General features: G+C 36.9%; 1 protein-coding gene across 1 annotated transcript in view; it reads left to right on the top strand.

Annotated features, from left to right (window-relative positions):
- LOC127498431 (potassium/sodium hyperpolarization-activated cyclic nucleotide-gated channel 2-like) overlaps positions 1-25,891 on the top strand; it is a 68,806-nt gene that overhangs the window by 2,862 nt on the left and 40,053 nt on the right. The window contains exons 2-4 of the mRNA XM_051867764.1: positions 1,132-2,124; positions 6,708-7,131; positions 19,204-19,365. Coding sequence (XP_051723724.1) covers positions 1,166-2,124; positions 6,708-7,131; positions 19,204-19,365 — 1,545 coding nt within the window. The 5' untranslated portion in view covers positions 1,132-1,165. The remainder of the gene's footprint in view (positions 1-1,131; positions 2,125-6,707; positions 7,132-19,203; positions 19,366-25,891) is intronic.

Here is a 25,891-nt window from a genome sequence, read left to right as displayed (position 1 = left end):
AAATAATGCTGAAGATTATTGCTGCATCATTATTAACACATGAAGTCTTATTTTTTTCCTCTATGGGATCTTTTTTTCCTCTGTAATGTGCATATCAGGTGTATTTGTGCCGTCTGAGGACATTCAACAGGTCTTTAAAGCTGAGTGACCCCAGTGGTTGTCCAAAACTCTTGCTATAGTTCCGTCTTTGTGCCAGTAGGTGGCGGCAGACAGCAGTCTGAACGCACTGTTGACTGTCATTGAGCGCATCCTCGACTGTTATGACATCACAACGCCATGACGACGTCTGCATTTTTAGACAAAAAAAAAAAAAAAATTAGAGTGCCAGATTGTTTATGCGACAATAGTAGCTACAAATATTCAGCCATCTGTTTATGCCCGTGACCTTAGTCATTTATAGATTTCTGGATGAACACAACAGACTTGTGATTGATCACTTTTTCAAGTCAGCAGGACTGAATACGTTAATAAAACGAAACGTGCTCGTAAGGGTAAATAAAGAATGTTGCTCACATTTTATTATGATATTATGGGCATGTAAAAACATCAACAATCTATTAACATTAATTAAATGTTTTCTTTATTTATTGTTATGAGGACTGTTCCCAGACCCGTGTTTCCAACTTCTACCTCTTACATAGGCCTACTGCTAATTTTGGTACATTTTCATTTTTTCGCAATTTTTAAATTGTGTTATTAAAACACTTGAAATGTGATTATGCAAACCTTGTTATTAAATAACGCGCAGTTGCCATAATAACATCATCATCATAGGAAGTGCGTTCTGACGCCATGTATTTGTTTGTCAGTATTTTATATTTTATAAGTCATGACCTTGAGCACAATGCCTGAATTAGTTGAATCACTTTCAGCTCTGTTATCAGAAGACATATCACAAACTAATATTATTTATTAATAAAACATTGTTTATCTGTTAGAGCGTTGAAAATCCTACATGACTTATTGAAATGGAAAATGCACTCAGAGAGTGACCCAACAAACAGTTAATAAACTAAAAGCTGTTTCATTTTGTTGGCAAAGAAATCACGTAGGTCTCTCTTTCTCTCTCTCTCTCTCGCTCTCTCTCTCTCTCTCACACCCATCATCCCTGCTGATTGGTTTCCCGCAAAGATAATTACAGGCCAAATCTGATCCGGTGAATGACATGGACCGGAATGAGCTCTCGCCCGGTTCGGATGTTGCCGCGATGAAGAAAGCGGCCCATAAGAGCGCGCCCGCGTACCACTGCGCCGGGAACAGCACCGCCAAGAGTTGCCTGGAGTCCAACTCTGATGCCGCCGGGTCGAACCCGAAACCCAATCACGTCGCCATAGAAGAGACGGACGACGGGGAGGAGGAATCCAAGTTTCAGCATCCGCGGCTGAGGAGAGCAGGAGGAGGGAGCAGCGCCCAGATTAAGAGCTACGCACCGGGAGGGGGAGGAGGAGGAGGAGCAGGCGCGTCCAGGAGGAGCTCCACTTCCACTGATGCGCGCCCGACTGATGCTGCTGCTACTGCTGCTCCTGCGGGTCGCCACGACACCGTTAAGGGCGGAGGAGGAAGAGGCAAAGCGTCTACCGTAGTGGCCACCGTGACGGTAGAGGCTTGTAATGCTGCCGAAGGTGACGGCAATCCCACAGCACCGCTTTCCAGCATGAAATGCAACAAGAACGGGGAGTGCAGGCGGGACTCCGGCACCGGGAGCCTCCGGTCCATCATGTCCAAGACGGACGGGTGTAAGCGGACAGCCTGCAATTCAACGACCAGCGTGGATGGAACCAGCACGCAGGGGCAAGACGCCTCGAACCCCGGGGTCCCGGAGAAGAAGGATTCCAAAGTGTCCTTTTCCAACACCCCCAGCAGGAAAGCCTCGTCCTCCATCCACGGCGCACAGCAGCCCCGGAACTCGGTGACGTTCCTCAAATCCGAGGATGGAGCTCAGGAGGACAGCGAGACCCGGGGCAGCCAGGCGAGCTTCATGCAGCGGCAGTTCAGCAGCATGCTGCAGCCCGGGGTCAATAAATTCTCCTTGCGCATGTACGGGAGCCAGAAGGCGGTGGAGAAGGAGCAGGAGCGCGTGAAATCGGCGGGCAACTGGATCATTCACCCCTACAGCGACTTCAGGTAAGAGCTCGAGCGAGAGAGCGTGCAGCTGCTTGGAGAAACTTTGGACATATTGATTAATAGCCACCGTGTGGGATCCAAAAGTGTGAGATCGCTTTGGGATTTTAGAAAGTTTTATTTGATATTTTAAGAGGTATTGGTAACGCTTAACAATAAAGTCTCACTGGTTAATGCTTTTACTAACAATGAACAGAATATTTTTACAGCATTGATTAACCTTTTTAAGTGTTGGTTAATAAAAATGTTCATGTTGGTTTTAGTTCACATTAACTTAAACTGTTAACAGATACATCTTGTGATCTGTTAGTAAATGCTGATACTTCATTAACATTAAGACTAATAAATGCTGTATTGTTCATTGTTAGTTCATGTTAACTGCATCAACATGATTTATCAGTTTTGTTTATGTCAGCTGGAGTACTGCTGTCATTAAAGCAACAGATGCATTCTGAAAGGAATGTTAATGATTACATTTTTAGTGGTCTCAGACTTTTGAACACCACTGGATTTCTCAAACCCTAAACCAACCCCTCACACAAACCTGTTGATCAGTAGATTTAAAGTGAAGCATGATTTGGCTGATTTATGACCCTTTCAAATACTTTATTTGTCCTCATAGTCAGTTTTTAAAGGATTAGTTCACTTCAGAATTCAAATTTCCTGATAATTTCCTCACCCCCATGTCATGATGTTCATGTCTTTCTTTCTTCAGTCGAAAAGAAATTAAGGTTTTTGAGGAAAACATTCCAGGATTTTTCTCCATATAGTGGACTTCACTGGGGTTCAACGGGTTGAAGGTCCAAATGTCAGTTTCAGTGCAGCTTCAAAGAGCTCTACATGATCCCAGATGAGGAATAAGAGTCTTATCTAGAGAAACTATCGGTCATTTTCTAAAAAAAAAAAAAAAAATATTTACTTTTTAACCACAAATGCTCATCTTGCACTGCTCTGCGATGCTCCACACATTACATAATCACGTTGGAAAGGTCACGTGTGAAGTAGGTGGAAGTACTGATCCAGTGTTTACAAAGCGAACGTGCAAAGACTAAGTCAAACGCCCTTTACAAAAAAAAAGGTAAAACAACAATGTTGGATGATTTTGAAGTTGGAGGTTTTTACCCTACTGCGGTACTTCCGTCTACGTCACGCGTGACCTTTCCAACGTGATTACGTAATATGTGGCGCATCGTAGAGCAGTACAAGACGAGCATTTGTGGTTAAAATTGTCTACATTTTTTTTTTTTTTTTTTTAAAGAAAATGGCCGATTGTTTCTCTAGATAAGACCCTTATTCCTCATCTGGGATCATGTAGAGCCCTTTGAAGCTGCACTGAAACTGACATTTGGACCTTCAACCTGTTAAAGTCCACTATATGGAGAAAAATCCTTGAATGTTTTCCTCAAAATCCTTAATTTCTTTTCAACTGAAGAAAGAAAGACATAAACATCTTGGATGACATGGGGGTGAGGAAATTATCAGGAAATTTTAATTCCAAAGTGAACTAATTCTTTAACATCTTTTGCAATGTTTGTGAAGACACTTCCAAAATTTGGCCCTCAAAAGCAGCCAAACCTAAACACACAAGTATTATTTTATTCTCTCATAAAACTGAAGTATGTTATCTAACCAGGCTGTTGTTATGGTTATAAAAAGAAAAACAACAACAAAAAAAGCAATAGCATTGTGATTTTAGACTGTATGGCACATATAAGCATTTTTTATCCAGTAGTTTTCATGCTGAGTTAGATTTATTTTTAACCGACTAGATCAAATTTGTTTGACAAGAAAACCATAACAATATGAGACCAAATACATGGAAGCACATAAGCAATTTTGTCCAGTAGATATCATGCTGAATTAGATTTTGAGATAATCAAATTCATTCTGAGATAATCTGATTGCCTCAAAGTCACACAATGCATATATCTCCAAGTGTTACTGGTTTTAAAATATTAAAGCATGAAACAGAGTGACCTCAATAAATACAATTTAAGTGTGTGCCAAACTTTCAGTCTAGTGCTATTGTACAAAGAGTTGGTCATATTGTCATGCATTATTTTTGTATCAGTGAGGAACGTCATTTCAGCACCTCACTGAGCGGACAGCGCCACAGTCAGACTATGATTTGCATCTTATTAAAACTACTGGAAGACTTTACATGATTGCTCAGAGTTCACGCATCAGATTACATTTCACATTTTCTGTCATTTATGCAACATGTAAATATGTAACTTTAAATGATTATGTGGGATGTAAATCATTGAATGCCCCAGAACCTGAGCTGGAGATGTGTTGTTGCAATACATTATGTGCTTTTTTTGAGCGTTGAGACTTTGTTTGGCTCATAATGTCTTTACATAAATGCTGTTAATGATGAAAATATGAATGCATGCAATCTCCGCATGAGGTTGCATGCAATACGTACATCCTTTTCATTTTGCGTAGTCTCCATAGAAAAACCTGAAACCGATGCATGTTTTTTCAGCACTCCCACTCCATTCAAATGTCATCTTGACATATCAAAGACCCTCAACACTAGAGACTATCAGCTGTGCAAACCTCGCAAAAAGATCCTGCCATTGTGCATGAGTTGCATCAGTCTCCAGTTATGAGTCAGCATGCACCTTAGCGCGCTCTGCTGTGACCTTGAGTTGCACACGTGTGCGAGCACCACGTGGAAACGGATCATATCCGCTCCATGCTTTATTTCAGACCCTCAGGAATTGACTTGCACCCGTCACGGTCGTTTGAGACTCTCAAATATCAAGGGTCTTGTGAGGTTTTTCGGCACTCTAGCCCTTTTTACAAGGTCAATATAAAGCCTTCTCGTGCATTGCTTCATTGCAATGCTAATGTTATTGATTTTTAGTGTTGTTTTCAAAACAAAACCTGTTTAATGTGCCTTATGTGGGTGACATGCATGCTGAAAGCATTGTAATGCTGCACAACACAAAATGTTACAGTAATAATTCGATTAATTATATCATGAATATGTAATATTCACATTAGAAATGTTCACATTAGACTCTTATTGGATTAACAGCTATCAGAACATTTCTCTATGCATTTAATTGACATAATCAGAATAAACTAAAACATTTGTTTGCTTTTCCTGCTATTCTGATCTGGAAGTACTGGAGATGCCTGCAGAATTTTGGACAGTAATTTAACCGACTCATTAATTCTCATGCATGTCTTTAACAAAAGCACTCAAGGACAGCATGAATTGCAAAATGTAGGTCATGAGAATCTTACAAATGCAGGTCATGATGTTTCTTTAAATGTTTGTTAAAAAAAAATGTTTCAGTAGCTTTTCACAACTATCTGTATCTAATCTGTATCTAATATTAGTACTTTTATAAATGAACGTTCGATTACTGTGGATATTGCAAATAAGTTGTTCACATGGTTATAAATTCGGTAATGCAAAGCAATAAGGTAACATTTGTTAATATTATATATTTACGTTAAGATAACCTGATAATTTTAAGTCAATTTATAAATTAGTGTGCTCAAATATTTCAAGTTAAGAACAATAAAAATCTTACTTAAACTTTGAGTTTCTTAGCTTAAAAAAATCTCATTCAACTTTTTTGAGTTCTGACAACTTATTAGGGTTTACAATGTAAATAATTCATTTGATTTGCAAGAACTCAAAATAAAAAGTTAATTAACTAAATATTTTATGTTAATTGCTTTCAAAATGTATGAGTTAGGTAACTCAGTACTTCAAGTTAGGAGCAATTAATATGCATGAGTACTACAAACTCAAAACTTGATAGTTCTGCTTACTTAAAATTGGGAACATCATAACTCAAAACAGCTTATGCATTTACATAATGCTTGCAATATGTGATTATGACTGAATTCTGATTAATATTGTAATAGTTTTGTGCAGGTAAACACAGTCATTGTGAGACGTAAATATACAAATAAGTATACAAATACAAATATGGCCCAGCTGGATTACTCTAAATACCTGGAGAGTTAAGTTTACAAAACTTTTAGTCCCTACATCACTGTCTAATACCTAATTCACATCCCGGACGAGCCCCCACTTTATGTTATGTAACGTAGCATAAACAAAAATAAGTGAACAGCGCCACTGCTCAGAACGAGTTTAATCATTCACTCAAGACAACATATAAACAAAATCAAATGATGTACCAACCAAGGAAAATTTTAACGTAGCAAACAACAACTAATTAAGAGAAATATAAAATGTAAAACCTAACAAAACAAACATAACATAAAACATAAAGATGCTGCTTTGCTGGCTGGGTTACAAGTCTGTCGTCTCTCCTTTCTCCTCCTCATTGGTGTCTTTTTAGCCGATTTCAACCAGCTAATTCTCAAATGATGAACAGGTGCGTCAACCTAAGAGAAAGAGAGCATGCTGTTCACAGAGATTGCCAAAGTGAACAACAAAAATAAACATAAGACACAGACTGAACCACTGACCGTAACAAACATCAACCCAGATGTTCAGTAGTGAAATCACAAAACCTACCCAGGATAAATTGCTTAGCACAGGCTAAAGATGGTGCTGGATAAAGCCAATGTCTTTCCTGTCTCTCTTGCAGGTTCTACTGGGATTTCACCATGCTTCTCTTCATGGTGGGCAACCTGATCATTATTCCTGTCGGCATCACCTTCTTCAAAGAAGAGACCACCACCCCGTGGATCATCTTCAACGTGATCTCCGACACCTTCTTCCTGATGGACCTGGTGCTGAACTTCCGCACGGGCATCATTATTGAGGACAATTCTGACATCATCCTGGACCCCAAGACCATCAAGAAGAAGTACCTGAAGACCTGGTTTGTGGTGGACTTTGTCTCTTCCATTCCGGTGGATTATATCTTCCTGATCGTGGAGAAGGGCATAGACTCGGAGGTGTACAAGACGGCGCGAGCACTGAGGATTGTGCGTTTCACTAAAATCCTGAGCTTGCTGAGGCTGCTGCGTCTCTCTCGGCTTATCCGCTACATTCACCAGTGGGAAGAGGTACGCCAACAGACACCACCACAATATCATATACAGTACTGGATATCCCATCAGATGCATATACACAGAGTTCCATATATATCATACCTGTTAAATATGAAAGCCAGTTTCCACCACACAAGAAAATCATGCTTTGGTGAATTATAATTATGACATAAAATGTTGAAATTATGAAAAATAAGTGTTGAAATTTAGATAAAAGTCAATTATGACAGTCAAAATTATGAGAAAAGTCATAACTCTGACATGAAATGTCAAATTATGACATAAAAAGTTAAAATTGAGATAAAAAGTCATAATTAGACAAAGCCAAAATGATGACATCAAGGGTCAAAATGGTGAAATAAGTCAAAATGATGACATCAAACGAAATGGTCGAAATTATGAAAAAAAGTTGAAATTGAGATAGTCATAATGATGACAAAAAAGGCTGAAAAAATGACATGAAGCCATAATTATGACAGTCAAAATAATGGCATGAAGCCATAATTATGAAACTCAAAATTTTAACAGTCATACTTATGATTTTTTTGTCAATAATGACTGTTATTGTTTCCTTTTTATTTCACAATTTTGACTTGCCATATGTCATTAATGGTCTTTTTATCTCATAATTATGACTTAGTATGTCATAATTTTGTCTTTTTATCTCATAGTTATCACTTTCATCTCATAGAATTTCTCATACTTTTGATATTCATAATATTTACTATTAATGCCATAATTATGATTTACCAAAGCATGACTTTTTTCTTATGTGGGGGAAATTAGTTAAATATACAAACTTAATATGTTTTTAAATTAATTTATGCCACATTCACACAATGTTGTGGTGTGTAACAGAACTGCATACAGTCATTAAATGCACCGGCCCCAGCGTGAACTGCATGCTCTGTGCAAAATCTGAATGAAATGTGAATGTAAGTGTCAGGGAAAGTGGAGGGTTATTCACCTGGTCGACACAAATGGACTGTGGATGTTTAGACATGCTTAATAGAAATAGAATGTGCGGAGATGTGCCAATCCCAGTTGGCACAGTTGAACCATGAGCCTACCGAGCCAGAACACTCCGATATTGCTTTTTTATAACTAAAGAGGTTTAATAGACTTTTCAGTTAAAGGGGACCTATTATGCAAAATTCATGGTTTTTGATCGGCAGTGTGTGTACACAGCCATCCTATAATGGTAAAAATCCACCCACTCCTTGTTTTACATCCCTCATAAATCATAAACAGTGTCTCAAACGAGTCGTTTGCATTTTCTATACATTGTGATGTCAGGCCCCGCCAATGACCTATTAGTTTAGCTCCTCCCCTGAGTGAGCGGTACACAGTCCACCATGTTTATCTCCTCGCTAGAGCAGCTAGTGGAAACACAAGAATGTCTCATCCACTTGATAAACAATCTAAATGTTGTTAGCTGTATCAATGAACACAAGATGCATTTTTCCATTCCACTGCGCTACTTTTCTTTGTAAACTTCCTAGACAGACGTGTTTGACCGTTGCGCTTGTGTCTTGCATCTTACAGCATCGCGCACAGGAAATGGTGTTCTATAAACGCACCGCTCAAGTTAAAAGAAGTTTAACTTTTAAAAAACGTGTTTCAACACCTTGCATTTTCCACTGTCAGCGTTTTACATTTTTAGATGCAAAGACTCGTTGTGTGTGAATAAAAAAAAAAAAAACGCAAGGTCTGTCTAGTGCGTTTACATAGAGAATAATGGGGGGAAAAAGTGTTCTGTGGAAACGGCCTCATACTGTTTCTCCTATTTTGTTGTATCTGAGGCACAAGCTGTAAAGGCACTGCCCTCTTCTGGAAAGGGGGGCGGGGAGCAGCAGCTCATTTGCATTTAAAGATACACACAGGAAAACAGTGTGTTTTTCCTTAAACCCAAAAAGGGGCATTTTGGGCATGGTATAATAAATGATCTGTGGGGTATTTTGAGTTGAAACGTCACATACACATTCTGGGGACACATAAGGCTTACATTACACCTTGTAAAAAGGGGCATAATAGGTCCTCTTTAAGTTTTGTTTAAGTAGCACCAGATCTTTTCTTCCGTATTATGACATACATCCAAATGTTATGGATTATCGAAAAAAGAACAAAAAATGTAAACATTATAGTAATGCAGGGTTTCCTGGAGGCACACCCACACTGCACATTTCCGAACTCTTCCTAATCAAACACACCTGATTCAACTCATCAGCTGATGAGAAATATGTGAGTTTTGAATCAGACTCTGGTATCTTTATTTGAGACATTGCTGAGATCTCTTCTGAAACACTGAGGTCTTTTTCTCAGGAGAAACATCTGAAAAGCTAAAGGTTATCATTAAACCTAGCTTATTTAATCTTGCTGTTGTGTAGAGAACCATTTCCTTTCTGATTTTTCTGTTATGGGCGCAGACTGCTGCAGAGAGCAGATGGGGACTTTAACACTGATTAATTGATCACAAGCGTGTTGACTGTTGTCTTGTCAAGGTCCAGACAGACTCAAGCGGAGATCTGACGGCTTTTGAAACGGGGAAGACACACTTTTGTCTGTAATTAAAGCTCAGTGTGAAAGCCTCCATCAGTCAATGGGGCTCATGGCTGTACGTCACACCATGTGGAAAATATAGAGATGTATGTAATTTCTGCATGATTTTGCTGACAATATATAATTAAGCAACATTGTGATGATTTTAATGCAGTATTGGTGATCACCAATATGCTAATGTACTCCTAAGTGTTGACAAAATAACAGATATACAATTAAAATTTACACTTTTTTTCTGAGAAAGTAGATCAAAATGATTAACGACTCATTTTGCTCTCATAAAGTTTCGATGTCTTTGAGAACAGGGGTCACTTCAGGAGTCTCATCAGTATGATTGTAGGTTTGATTTATTTTCATGTTTTAGGTTTGTTGAATTGATTTAAGACTCAAGATATAAGATTCAATGATTTGTTTGTGTCATCTCTCAAAAAAATCTCTCTGAGTAGCATTTTTTTTTTTTTGTTTTAAAATGCTTTTGCAAAAAAATATACACTAAAAGATTTTTTTTGAAAGAAATTAATACTTTTATTCAGCAAGGATGCATTAAATTAAACAAAAGTGACAGTAAAGACATTTATAATTTTATAAAAGATTCATATTTCAAATAAATGCTGTTCTTTTGAACTTTCTATTCATCAAAGAATCCTGAAAAAATGGTATAACGGTTTCCACAAAAATATTAATCATCAAAAACTGTTTTCAACATTGATAATAATCAGAAATGTTTCTTGAGCAGCAAATCAGCATATTAGAATGATTTCTGAAGGATCATGTGACACTGAAGACTGGAGTAATGATGCTGAAAAATATATATATAATGCAAAATAATGCATATATAGTGCATAAAGTGACTAAATCATAAATAAACAAATATATCCCACAATTACTTCGTTTAGCTATATCACCCAGCCATAAAAGAAGTTGTCACTCTTATAAGGAGAGAAAATAAAGATCTTAACTCATAAATTAATTTGTTTCAAGACAAATAGTTGGTTGTAATTAACGTTGACTGCTCAGTGCCACTTAAATCCCTTAATAATTTACTTAATTAACACTTATTATGCTTTCAGTGTGATAATCAGCTACCCATTTTAAAAAAAAAGACATTAAGGGTCTTTTACTTTTGGACAATTTGGATTACCAATTTGACTTTAAACGTTCCCTGTGGTAAAGCATCTTATTTGACTTGGAAAATAGTTTGTTCATTAAAAACACACGAGGCTCTCGGACTTAAAATTGAACTCCTGTAGTCCATCAATAACTCTTGATCCCTCCAGATTTAACAGAAGAACCTCCAGATCTAGAGCACTTGAGTAAGATAGCTATCTTTTATCAGTTAAGATGCTGCGGGTGGATCAGGTGGGCCGGCGGTGCAGTCATGGGTGGCTACTTTGCATAATTATGAGGTTGTGATTGGTAATTTGTCTGCAGTATGCAATTAGACCAATGCTGTACAGATACCTGCCTTGTTAACTTTCTGTTCAGCTCCTGTAGGAAAGTGCAGTAAAGGTGAGACAGTGTTTTCAGGAAGTATGAGATCGTTTGCATTCGCGACACGCAACTCGGTCTACAAACATAAAGCGCTCCGTTCCTTCCTGTAAATGACCTCCGCTTAGAAAACGTGTTTGCCTGAATGTATGAATGTTTCCTTTTCCCTAAATCAGCTCACATACAGTGCTCATTACATTACATTAAAGTTTCATTATAAGTTCCTCAGGCCAGTGTTTTGGTTTCTATACACAGATGGTTTTCTAAAGGAATAGACAATAAAAAATAATTATTTGTAGAAATAAAAAAGATTTTGCTATGGTATGAAGTTGCAGTATGAAGTGAGGTTGCAATTGGCATTTTATTTATTTTTTTCTTAGTATAGTTTTTTGCCGTCTCAGGTGCTTGTAAACAGACTCTTGCGTGTTGATTAGACGTGTGATTCATCGTCATGCTGCAGGACTCTGCTGTAATTGTATTATCCTTATGATTATGCATTCTGAGCGCTGTTTTCATTAACCTGAAAGAGTCAGTTAATACACTGTGATTTTCGAGTCAAACAGAAATGGCTGTTGCTTCAATAAGCTTTTAGAATAGATTTCTTGTTATGCCAAACCAACCGAAGACACTCTGTGCATGTGAGCAAGGTAAACTATGACACTTAATGGCTTAACATTACAATAAACGAATTATAAAATGAAAGAAAAGCAGCTTGGTCTGTCTGAGAGCCGCCCACTTAGACAGGAAGAGACGTGTAAAATGACCAGCTACAGTTTGATTTGGTTTATATGTCATTTAGGTACAAGAAATTGATGATACCACAATAATGGACTGGTGTTGAAACATTTGTTCTGTGAAATGTTTTACAGAAACATGAACACTTAATAAATGACAGACGATGTAAGCAGAATTTCCCAAAGTAAATGTGCAGTTTATTTCAGAGGCATACACAAACAAAAGTTTGGGGTCAGTAAGATTTTTTTTTTTTTTAATTGTTTAGAGAGTCTCTTATGCTCAGCATGACTGCATTTATTTGATCAAAAATATAGTAATATTGTAAAATATTATTACAATTTAAAGCAACTGTTTTCTATTTTAATACATTTTAAATGTAATTTATTCCTGTGATCAAAGTCAGTGTCACATGATCCTTCAGAAAAATCATTCTAATATGCTGATTTGCTGATTATTATCTATGTTGAAAACAGTTGTGCTGCTTCATATTTTGTGGAAACCATTACATATATATATATATTTATATTTTTTCTTTCTTAGATTTGTTAATGAATAGAAAAAAAAAACTGCATTTATTTGAAATAGAAATCTTTTGACATTATATGCCATTGTACATGTCTTTACTGTCACTTTTGATTAATTTATTGCGTCCTTGCTGAATAAAAGTATTAATTATTTTTAATGTTGTTTATACACCGATCAGGAATAACATTATGAGCATTGACAGGTGAAGTGAATAACACTGATTATCTCTTCATCACGGCACCTGTTAGTGGGCGGGATATATTAGGCAGCAAGTGAACATTTTGTCCTCAAAGTTGATGTGTTAGAAGCAGGAAAAATGGGCAAGCTTAAGGATTTAAATGACTTTGACAAGGGCCAAATTGTGATGGCTAGACTACTGGGTCAGAGCATCTCCAAAACTGCAGCTCTTGTGGGGTGTTCCCGGTCTGCAGTGGTGAGTATCTCGCGTACCCAGACCTTCAGACTCACGGCAGAAGGTCTAGACTCTATCGCAGCTTTCATTAGCCAAGGACCACCCAAGAAGATGTTTGACTGACATGTAACGCAACCAATCACAGTTTGTTTTGTTCCGTGTCAGGTTTAGGGGTGTGAAAACGAAAGTCGATGTCTCTACAATAACAGACCGGCATGCATATAATAAATTATTCATTCAAGAACACTATGCAAGTTTACTGCAACAATGGAGCCGCAAACTTCACATACTTTTGAAAATCCAGCGTTTATTTGATCCTGGTAAGCGCTCGATGTCACAGTTGTAAACATGACGGTGTTCTTCTTTTATGAGGGGTTTTGGTGTCACAGCATTTGTTTCCAGGCGGACCATTAAAGGACGCAATACACATATCTCCCGGACATCCTGTAGAATTCAACCAACCAGATGATGACTTTGAAACTCCTGAAGTGTTTCCAGTTAAGTGTGCCATATGCATTAAAAGTTCAGCCAGCGGTGCGTGGGCGTGACATCTGAGGCTAGATCCAACAGACGAGCTGCTGTAGCTCAAATTGCTCAAGAAATTAATGCTGGTTCTGATAGAAAGGTGTCAGAATACACAGTGCATCACAGTTTGCTGCATATGGGGCTGCAGGGTGCCCATGTTGACCCCTGTTCACCTCCAAAAGTGCCAACAGTGGGAACGTGAGCTTCAGATCTGGACCACGGACCAATGGAAGAAGGTGGCCTGGTCTGATGAATCACGGAATGGTTTGAGGAGCACAGCAACGAGTTTGAGGTGTTGACTTGGCCTCCAAATTCCCCAGATTTCAATCCAATCGAGCATCTGTGGGATGTGCTGAACAAACAAGTTCGATCCATGGAGGCCCCACCTCGCAACTTACAGGGCTTAAAGGATCTGCTGCTAACATCTTGGTGCAGATACCACAGCACACCTTCAGGGGTCTAGTGGAGTCCATGCCTCGACGGGTCAGGGCTGTTTTGGCAGCAAAAGTGGGACCAACACAATATTAGGAAGGTGGTCATAATGTAATGGCTGATTGGTGTATATCTATGTGGTGCTTTTAATATACTCTAAGACAAACCATTTGCAAATTCATCAGTCAGCACAATTCCTGACTATTTTCTCCTGGCAGTTTACCAAAGACTCAAAAAGAACGATTTCCTACCGTCACAAACATGTAACCAATCCTGTCAACGTGTGAGGCGGGGCTTTTCCACAGTGAGCACAAGAACAAAGAAGGACCAAAGGCTAATCATATTAATTACCGTTATGTGTTTGAGTCTGATGTTGTAGAGAGCGAAACATAAATCGCATTACTATTCTGATACTTCGACTTGTTGATGAGCCTGTATAATTCACTCTTCCTCTTCTTCTGAATCAGTTTCTGTTTATGGCTGAATTAAACCAATATTTCCACTTGCCATTGTGCAGCGTTTACTATAAATAAAATTATTGACTGCAAGATAAATCTTTTGAACGGTGGTGTAACAAAGCAGAATATGCTTGTTGATATCTAGTTTACTTGATGCATTAAAGGAAGGTGGATTGCCAGGACTGAGTACCGTATCCTGCTCTACAGGAAGTAAAGCTCCTCTGTGCTCCAGCAAATCCCAGCTGTCCTCATGGAAACCAGATATGGCATCCAAATCTCTTAGTTAGCGTTTGCACTGGAAAACAACTCAGGAAATTAGATTATACAGAGTGAATGAACAAATCATCATGAATCTCAGACAATGCAAAGGCTCAGTGTTGAAGATGAGTGAATAAAGCACAAACAATTGAAGTTAACTTTCCAAAACTTGTACCTTTGTATATTAGTACAGCGTAAACAAATTCAGTACAATAGTACACTTTTCCTTCATTTATGATTCACAATAATTTCTTGTTATCATATATCTTAACTAGTTTATGTGATTTATGGAGGCATATGTTCAGTTGAACCGACCACATGACGCTCTCAGTGTCTGTGAGGCGTGTAGCAAGTGTCTCGCTGTGCAGTTGTACACTGACTGATGGGCTGTTTTGAGCAGGAACAAATGTCCAGTGTCTGATGGTCATCTGATGTGGCTCATTAATCAAGTTGGGATTTCAGGGCCTCAGTCAATGTTTCTCCAGAGAGCAGGTCAATAGAAAAGCCTTCGGAATGGATGCAGGAGCCGCGTTTGTGTTGTCTGGTAGATTCTGTGAACATCAGTGTTGGGGAATGTTACTTTTAAGTAATGTGGTATATTATTGTGTGACTAACGATGGCACGTTGTTAATTTGAATGTTACACTAATTGTTTAACCTCATCTTGCAGCCATTTTTGCTGTGGACAAGTGTTTGTCTCCTCAAAGTGGTTTGCATTCAATTCGTAAAAATCTAATAAATAATATCTATAATGGTTATTATTATATTGCAATCTTCTCCATCAAAACTTTTTCTAGATTGTTGGTGCTCTTACTTGTAATGGTGAACACATTTCCAAAATGGGATTACTTGACAATTATGATCAAATAGTACATGCAAATTTCTCTTGAGGTGACTCTATGATGTTGATACAAGCCATCTAATCTGTTTATTTGCTTTGAAATTCTGTAGAGAGATAAAAGATGAAAAATATAAATGAAAAATCTGCCATGGAAAATATGAGAGAGAGAAGAGAATGAGACCTTTGGGTACATTTGTTCACAAAGGTCTGATTAGCTACTTGCCAAGTAGCTTTCTCTTTTCACTAAGTAAACTCCGGAGGATTCGTGCATAGCTGCTGCTGGGCTTTAGACAAACCCTCTGGACAACAAAGTGCCAGAAAGAAAATCTACTAAACAAACAGCGTAATAATACGGCATTTTTCATAAAGGAGAAAATATGTGTAAGGTAAAGTTTAACCATCATTTTTGTCAAGTCAAGGCTCTTTATTTATAGAACTCATTTAAAAACGTGTATACCAAAGTACTACCAAAGTATATTTATATATATATCACATTTATATATATATATATATATATATATATATATATATATATATATATTTACCAGTATAATCAAAATGGTCAGTCCTGTGTCCACTTCTTTTTTTAATTATACACTACCCCTTCAAGTAACATTATTCATAAACATTGAATTCAATTATGTATTTTTTCAGAAACACATTACAATAAGGTTCAATTAGTAAAAGGGGACCTATAATGCCCCTTTCACAAGATGTAATATAAGTCTCTGGTGTCCCCAGAATGCGTCTGTGAAGTTTCAGCTCAAAATACCCCACAGATCATTTATTATAGCTTGGCAAATTTGCCCCTATTTGGGTGTGAGCAAAGGCACACCGTTTTTGTGTGTGTCCCTTTAAATGCAAATGAGCTGCTGCTCCCGGCCCCCTTTCCAGAAGAGGGCGGAGCTTTAACAGCTCACGCTTCGGTTGCTCAACTACAACAAAGCTGGAGAATCTCACGCAGCCAAAATGAGGATTGTCAGTAATGGTGTTCAGCCTTACATTGTTCAAACCGGAGTCGACACTGATGGAGAGACTCAGGAAGAAGTTACAACTTTTAGAATGAAACTGGATGTTTCTGAATGGTTAGTGGATAAATTTATGTAGTTGCTGTGGAGTTGATTCAACTCATCGACTAGCATGTGGTGTCAAGCGTTGAATTGACCCTCGTTTGTGAATCAGTCCGGTGTAAAATGACGGCATGTCAACAACACTCTACTACAACAACTCTTCCTCTTCTCTAAAGCAGCCCAACATGGCCTCACCCCCTTTGTTGTGTGTTCTCGGGGGTGGGGTTTATGTGAATTTTAGGGTTTGTGATGTCACCAACCCAGGAAGAAGCTCAGTGTAGTCCCTACCAACCGTTTGTTGTAGTCAAACAGCAACATTACGCACTAACTAAAGTTAAAAAAGTGAAGGGCCCCTTTAATGCATCAGGTATCATGAATTAACAACAAACCACAATTTTACAGCATTGAATAATTGATAATTTATAAATCGATTATTGTTTGTTGTTAATTCATGTTCATTCACAATGTTTGAACTGTTAATTTATAAAACTTATAATGTTAAAAATGTTTTGTTAGGCCTATATGTAGAAATCAACATTAACAATTAATAACTGTCACCCCCCATTTTTGAACATAAAAGTAAAAGTGCACTATCCAAACTTAAATTGTTATAATTCATGAACACTTTTGAATACAGACAAAAGGTTGGTCTCTTTTTAAAGAAGACAATGTGCAGATTATTGTGACAGTAATTGCAAAACATTAAAGTATAAAAAAGTTTTACAAGTTTAAATTTAATAAAGAAAATGTACTGTACTATATTCATTATATTTTATAAAAAAATAAATATTTTACAAAATTGTTTTTAATCCAAAATTTCTATAACATTAAAGCCATATGTCTCAGTAAGTTGTGTTCCAAATTTGAAGTTGATATGAAAAAAAATTGAGGTTCCTATGCAATTTTGTTTAGGCGTTATATCAAAAAAAGCCACTGGGTGACACCCAAACTCCATTGAATTATGTTGATGCATTTTTCAGTCACAAATGCATAAATTTCTCTTTCAATGTTACTTTTATAACAAAATAATCACCAAATATGGAATCTTGAGACTCAGACCTTTCCAACAATATGCATTTTGCCAAGATTATAAAAAGTTTTGATTCTAAAAGACCGTAATATGACACCCCGCACTAAGGGGGAGGAGAAAGCTTTTGAGGTACAAGTTCCGTAATAAGACAGTGTCCGATTTCAAAATGGTTTTCACAGGATGATTTTTGAGGTTTTATGCTTTCAAATTATATATAATTTATGATGATTACTAAAATATTTTATAGGGCAAAGGGAAAAAAAAAAAAAAAAAAAAAACTTTTTGTGAAAAAGGTCAGAACTCCTATTATGATGTACATTTTTGAGGTGCACTCTTTTCATAAATTAATCTATTACTGTTCCTACATAATTTATATATAAAAAAAAAAAAATCTATCTATTTAGGAGTCTTTCAAACGATATATAATTTGTCATGATTAGATTAGATTAGATTAGATTTTAAAGGTACAACATGTAATAATTTTGTCCGCTAGCAGCCTATTCAAAACAAAGGCGTAGCTTGATGACGCCAAGTTTTAGAGCGGAATCTTGGGACATGTGGTCTCCATCTCAACGGACGGTGCAAAAGGAGTCGGGAAGAAATCATGTTCATGGATGCGATTATTAACGTTACTGTAGTATGAAGCAGAGCAGGACCGAGTGTTGTGGGAGCTGAACGAGGCCGCTGGAGCGATTGCGCAACACGCGCCCCACGAGTAGCAGAACTTTTATTATGCCACAGTCGCCGGCGCTGCTTCCGCTTTTCCGGTCATGAGTATGAGGCAACGCAGCTCTGTTTATTATTAGATACATTTGAGTGTGTTGAAAATGTTATAACGTTACACGTTATACGTTTGCTCGGCGGCTGCTGTGAGACACATGTTACACACTGCGGTAAGATAGATCGATTTTAGAATATCATATTAAACATTGGATGTCTTGTGTTGATAAATGGCATGCAATTCATTTTAAAACGTATTGTATGAGGGTGAAAATTATGTATTACTGTTACTAAAAATAAATCTGCATCTGATTATGCTATGTTAGCTACTTGACAAAATAGTGTTTTTCTCTGAGGCATGGTAAAGCATGGTACTCGAAAAAAATAAAGAAAATTGATTTAAACAATAAGACTAAATGTGTTGAGCTATTTAACAACAATTCGTTTTCTGTCTATAAATATATCAAAACAGATGTTCCCTTGTCTATTAAAACGTGTAATTTTAAAGGGTCTTTGGTGTTTCCATGGGAACCGAGGCAGACCGAGGGTTAACGCGGGTATGACGCCATTGACAGGCGACTCCTCACACGTCCCGGAGCCTTGGTTAAAATTGCAATTTTCTCACGATTTACAAATAGTTGGAAACATTTGGGATATTGTAAGTACTCAAGTGAACAAAATATATAACACTGGCCTAGTGGTTTTTGGATATTTTACTGCAAAAATATTACATATTGCACCTTTAATTGTAATAAAGTGAAGTAAACTTAGGCGTCCCGTATACGGGACGGTGACAGTTAAAGGGTTGCTGTAGAACTTAGTTCACAATATCTAATGCATTAACTGTTAATAAATTGCACGTTAAAAATGTTTCCTTTTCTCCAATTTATTAATAGTGAAGAGTGTAATTTCTGTCTCTAGTGGCTCCAAACGGAAATGCAAAAATATGGCTTCCTGGACACTCCCACTTTTATATTTTATAACTTTTATAATGCAAACTTCTGCAAATGTTGTGTTGTGATTGTCCCCTCACAGATCTTCCACATGACGTATGACCTGGCGAGCGCGGTGATGCGGATTATTAACCTGATAGCGATGATGCTGTTGCTGTGTCACTGGGACGGCTGCCTGCAGTTTCTGGTGCCCATGCTGCAAGACTTCCCATCCGACTGCTGGGTCTCCCTCAACAAGATGGTGGTATGTTTTTCCTTTTTCAATTTTGAATGCACTTTTGCACATGCATAACAAAAGACTTCTGGATGCAGGGAATGAGACTGCATCAGCGTGCACCACTGAATAATACAGCGCCCCGCAATGCTAATATTAAGAAAATTGGTTCACAACGCTCACAAAGCGAATATCCAAGTGGGGTAATTGAATTGAATGAAATTGAATTCTATTAGCCAGAATCTATTTGCAGATATTACCTGATTCTCATTGACCAGCTAAATTAAGGTTCCTGGTTGGTGTCTGTTAGATTCTTTCACATCTAATAATGTTTATCGTTTCATGATGAAATTTATCTACATGATGCACAAGAAGAAAACTTGATTTCTCAGAGGTTGTTCTTTAATAGATCACTGTAAAAAATATGATCATTAAGTCATAACAACAAATGTTTTTCCACTACTTTCCACTATCTTGGCAGATCTGATCACGTTTGAGACATTGTTAATATCTGTTCTGAAACTCTAGAGGAGACGAGTGTGAGATTACTGGAGTTTTTCTGTCAGGAGAAACATCTGAGAAGCAGGAAACTGTCATTGCTCAAGTAAATAAGATATTAAATAGATCTCATTTGTGATTATTCTCTACTTTGTGACAGACAGGGATTGAGGAATTGAAAGTTTTTTGTGTGTGTGTGTCTTTTTGTCTTCCCTCATTGAGTTTTCCCACACTACATCTAGTTCATACAGTGTCGGTCTATTGAAGTGTGTGATGAAACTGTGAGTAAGAGTGTGTGTTGTTGCTCGGCTCTGAGCTGTTTTGTGTGGGTGAGATGAGACAGGGTGATGGCAGTGAGATAAAAGTGTGTGTGTGTGTGTGTGTAAACGTTCAGGTTTAGAGATGTGCCAAAGCAGCTGCGCTCTTTGTACATCTCTCAAACAGACATGAAAGAACCTGTTTAGAGGGCCAGACACTACACACATACCACTAATTAAAAAAACATTAGGATATTTCACACGAAGATAAAATAAATTACTATTTATTCACTCTCATGCACATGTTTTTTTTTCATGCATCAGTCGATCTTAAAGGGTTCAGATTCTTAAAGATCTGCGATGTAAGCGGTGTTTGTCATCTTGCTTACTTTTGACAGAATTCCCCCAACTAGATCATCCCAATCTCTTCAACTAAAAGCCCTCTCTCCAAAATCACACCCTGCACAGGAATTGCAGTAAATCCGATATCAGCAAACCTGAATGTGCAAAATGATTGACAACAAGTTTATTCTTTAGAACGTGTGTTTCGGTTGTCTGTCAAGTATGGAAGCTTGTTTCTACAAGGGAATACAAATAAAAAAGGTGATTGTGACTTTTTATCTCACATTTCTGACATTTTTCTCAGGATTTCGAGTTTATATCTTGCAATTCAGACTTTATAACTCACAATTGAATTCACTTCTAAGAAAAAAGTCAGAATTGCGAATTTATAATCTCTTTTCTCGCAATTGTAAGTTTATATCTCAGTTCTGACTTTATAACTCGCAATTGTGAATTTATATCTTTCGATTCTGACTTTTTTCTCGAAATTGCGAGTTTATATCTTTCAATTCTAAGGAGAAAGTCAGGATTGCGAATTTATAATCTCTTTTCTCGCAATTGCAAGTTTATATCTTGCAGTTCTGACTTTATAACTCGCAATTATGAATTTATATCTTTCAATTCTAAGGAAAAAGTCAGGATTGCGAGACATAAATGTGCAATTCTGACTTTTTTCTGGCAGTTGCGAGTTTCTTTCGATTCTGACTTTTTTTCTGGCAATTACGAGTTTATATCTTTCACTTAAGACAAAAGTCAGAATTGCGAGGTATAAATTTGCATTTCTAAATCTTTTCTCGCAATTGCGAGATTTTCTCTCAGTTTTGACTTTATAACTTGCAATTGAGTTTATATCTTTCAATTCTAAGAGAAAAGTCAGAATTGTGAGATATAAATTCTCACTTCTGACTTTTTTCTCGCAATTACGAGTTTCTTTCAATTCCCACTTTTTTCTCACAACTGCGAGTTTATATCTTTCACTTCTAAGAAAAAAAGTCAGAATGGCGAGATATAAATTCACAATTGTCTCGCAGTTCTGACTTTATAACAATTATGAATTTATATCTTTCAATTCTGACTTAATTGCGAGTTTATATCTTTCAACTCTAAGAAAAAAGTCCAAATTGCAAGATATAAATTTGTATTTCTAAATCTTTTCTCGCAATTTCGAGATTGTCTCATAGTTCTAACTTTATAACTCGCAATTTGGGAGTTTATATCTTTCAATTCTAAGAAAAAAAGTCTGAATGGTGAAATATAAATTTGCAATTCTGACTAATTTTTCGCAATTGCGAGTTTTTATAACTCAGAACTGCAAGTTTAAATGTCACAATTTTGAGAAATGTCAAAATTGCGAGATAAAAAAATAATTTTATGTGTGGTATTCAAAAAATCTCTTACAACAGCTTTAAAGTCATCATAAAATGGCTATATTGTTATATTACATCATCCATAATATGAATGAAACAGGATATTTAATGAGAGCAAAAATAAGGCGGGACTTGATGTCACACATCAAGGAATTGTTTGCACATCTCTCCATGACAGGCAGTTGTAGTGGAGGAGCTGAAAAACAGGAGGACATGATGACATCAGCGAAAAAGAAAGTTGTTTGAATGGCTCAGCATGATGGGAGATTACAAAAACCGATCACTGATACATTTTTCATTCACAATAAAGCTGCCTTTCCCTTTTGACATAAAGGGAGTTAAGAAGTGTATATAGGCTCAATTTTAAATGCATGTTGCTTTTAAGAATACATATATTCACTTTTTCTAATATCAGTTTGTTAGTTGTGCTGAACTGTGTAGGCGATCGGTGTTGTTTTAGCTCAGTCTCTGTGGATACAGAAGGTTCGTGATGATGTCACATGTGACATTAAGGTCACCGTCCCTCTGGAGATCAGAGAACAAGGGAAAGATAGAGAGAATGTGAGATGGCAGTAAGGGCAGAAAGAGAGGAGAGAGCGATTACATAAACAGATGCAGTAGAAAAGGGAAGTTTCACATATAGTGAGAGCTGGGTCTGTCGCAATTATTATGTAATCACCTTATCACGATTATTTGATCTAATTGCAGTTATTTGCGCTAATCATGATCATTGCACACTTTACGTTTCAATCATATAGTGACCTACAAATAAGGGTCATTATTTGAAATGGGTGCAAAGATGACTTGCTGTTCTTTTGAACTTTCTATGCATCAAAGAATCCTGAATTTTTTTTAATCACAGTTTCTACAAAAATATGAAGCAGCACAACTGTTTTCAACATTGATAATAATCATAAATGTTTCTTGAGCAGCAAATCAGCATATCAGAATGATTTCTGAAGGATCATGTGACACTGAAGACTGGAGTAATGATGCTGAAAATTCAGCCTTACATCACAGGAATAAATTACATTTAAACACATATTCACATAGAAAACACTTATTTTAAATTATAAAAATATTTCACAATTTTACTGAATTTCTTATCAAATAAATGCAGTCTTGGCGAGCATAAGAGACTTCTTTCTAAAACATAAAAAAACACAATCTTTTGAACTGTAGTGTATGTATGTGCAAAAAATTACTTTAATAATGAACAGCTGATGCTAAACACATCGACAAAAATCCCTGTTTCCATCTTTACCTGTATTAGCAAACATTCACATTTTAATAAAAACAAGCAAGCATTTTGACTTTATTTTCTATTTATTCTTTAAAATGTATTAGAAATGGCACAATTAGAATAAGAAGTTACTCTAAAATCAGTTTCAAAATGGAAAAGGCACTCATTCATTGAATGACCTTTATGAATTTAAAATATTATTATGTGTAATATGTTAAGAAAAGTTCAGTGGAAAAATGCTTTAAGGTCTAAGTAAATTAAGCTTACACTGTAATTGATATAAGCAAATAAGTCAACCATAGTTATTTGTATAATAATTTAATGTAAACAAAATTGAATAATTGTGGCAACCCTAGCTGAATCTGTCAGGAAAAGGTGTTGCTGAAGAGAAAGAAAACACAGGAAGCAAATAAAGTGGAAAGAGGAAGCTGGAATGGATGCAGGGTTTGGCCCCTGGAGAACTCTCTACATTGAGTGCTTGACAACTCGTATCATTAGTCTGCGCATAAAGAAACAGACCATCCATCTTCCGCCGGCGCTACAGTGAGCGCATCCTAAAGAACGTCGTCTATCTTACTGGAGCCACACACAAGCTGGATACACACGAAATCCACTGCCAGCGCGTGAAGGCATGAATGTTTTTTTGGCAGTTGTTCACAGCTGTGTTTACAGGCCGTGGATTATGATCGATGTTCAAAGAGGGACGTTCACAAAGAAACCACCCGAGACTTTCTGAATGGTGGGAAGGTTATTGGTTTGATCCTGGCAAGTGGTGATGCACTGATGTTTGATCATCTTAAGGCCAGTTCACACTACACTGACAGGCGGCAGCAGACACTTCGTCAGGTTTGGTCAGATCAGTGTGTTCTTACGCCTGTCAGTGTCTGTTGGTGTCTGCGCTTGTTTTCACCGATTGAATGTGCTGAAACGGTGCTTCTTGGGTCGTGGGAAGTGTCTGAGAAGTGACATACTGTAATCTGGTGATTGTCCGCGTTGGTCGGCGTCTGTCGATACAGTGTGAATTGGCCTTTCGGTGGTACCTGTGCACAAAATAACTGCCGCTTTACTTGTATGGACAGATTAGAATTCCTAATCAAAGTTCCTTAAATTCTAAATAATGTTCATGTGAAAGTGGTAAGATGTGTTTTGCAGTTACATGTAGCAAATGGCAAGAACTGAGATCACTGTATGAAAAAAACATTGAGTTTTTATCATCTGTGCTTGGTAACGGTGATAAATCAAAGCATGTTGAGGCTTCTGAGTTGCACATGCTGTGAATAATCTGTAAACAAATACTGATGCACTGCTGTGTGTGTGTGTGTGTGTGTGTGTGTGTGTGTTTGTATGTGTTGGTGTTGTTCAGTGCTGACATAAATCTATTAGGATAGCAGTGGACAGCTGGAGGGTTGAACATGCAATAGTGTGTGTGTGTGTGTGTGTGTGTACATATATATAAAGTGGAGTTCGCTAGTGGAACTTTATTTAAAAAAAAAAAAAAAAAAAAAAAATTCTGATAAGCAAGAAGATTTGATCTTTTTGTTCCAAGTAGTTCACATGCTCATTGTTACAAATTTGCTTTCACAACTGACCTAGAAATGGCTCAAAATCTGAGATTGATTTATTTATTTATTTTTCTTTCAATTAAACCAGGAAACAAAATCTAACCTTATAGCCTTATTTACTCAACCGTATACACTACTGTTTAAAGATTTTGGGCCAGTACAATTCGGTACAATTTTTATTTTATTATTTTATTTTATTATTATTATTATTTTTTTTTAAGAAGTTTATTCTGCTCATCAAGGCTGCATTTATTTTAATAAAAAAATACAGTAAAAACATTAATATTGTGAAATATTTTTATAATTTAAAATAAGTATTTTCTATGTGAATATATTTTGAAATGTAATTTATTCCTTTGATCAAAATTGAATTTTCAGTCTTCAGTGTCACGTGATCCTTCAGAAATCATTCTAATATGCTGATTTGCTGCTCAAGAAACATTTATGATTAATATCAATGTTGAAAACAGTTGTGCTGCTTCATATTTTTGTGGAAACTGAGATACATTTTTCAGGATTCTTTGATGAATAGAAATTTCAAAAGAACAGCATTTACTTGAAATAGAAATCTTTGTTACATTTTAAATATATTTACTGATTTGATCAATTTAATGTTTAAAAGTGTTAATTTCTTTAAAAAACAAAAAACAAACTACTTATTGACCCAAACTTTTGAACAGTAGTGTGGTCCATATATTCACAGTATATATACTATAAGTCTCAGCTGTAATAGCCTGATATAATTAAATGCGACAGTCCTCCTGTGTGTGTGTGTGTGTGTGTGTGTGTGTGTGCGTGCGTGCGTGCGTGTGTGTGTCTCTCTCTCTCTCTCTCTCTCTCTCTGTGTGTGTGTGTGTGTGTGTGTGTGTGTGTGGACTCTCACATGTGTAAGTGGATTAAACAGTATGTTATTTCTCTCCCTCTGAGAAAAAGCCTCCAGAGACACAAAGATGCTCTCAATCCTCTCACCACACGCCTTCAGCCCTCCTGGGAAAACACTGCCGTTAACATGGACCTGGAGGAATTTCTGAGTGGTCACATTATGGGTTAGTTCCCAGAATCCGTTTTAATCTAGGCTGACTGCTCCTTATTTCTAATGACATAATGTAGTACATAGTTTTATCTACTAAATAATTTGTTCAGTCAACATGAAAGTCAAAATGGTCCTCATTTACTTTTCCTGGTCATATCATAACCAATTCATTAATGCAGATTATTCCAAAGAAAAGAAAAAGTGTACGCTTTGTAAGCGTAATGCTCCATTTCTAGTAAGACCTTCCTGTTTGG

The sequence above is a fragment of the Ctenopharyngodon idella genome, chromosome 2 (genome assembly GCF_019924925.1).
Source record: "Ctenopharyngodon idella isolate HZGC_01 chromosome 2, HZGC01, whole genome shotgun sequence".
Lineage (NCBI taxonomy): Eukaryota > Metazoa > Chordata > Actinopteri > Cypriniformes > Xenocyprididae > Ctenopharyngodon > Ctenopharyngodon idella.
The sequence above is the reverse complement of the archived record's forward strand: the minus strand, read 5'-3'. Positions and strand labels throughout refer to the sequence as shown.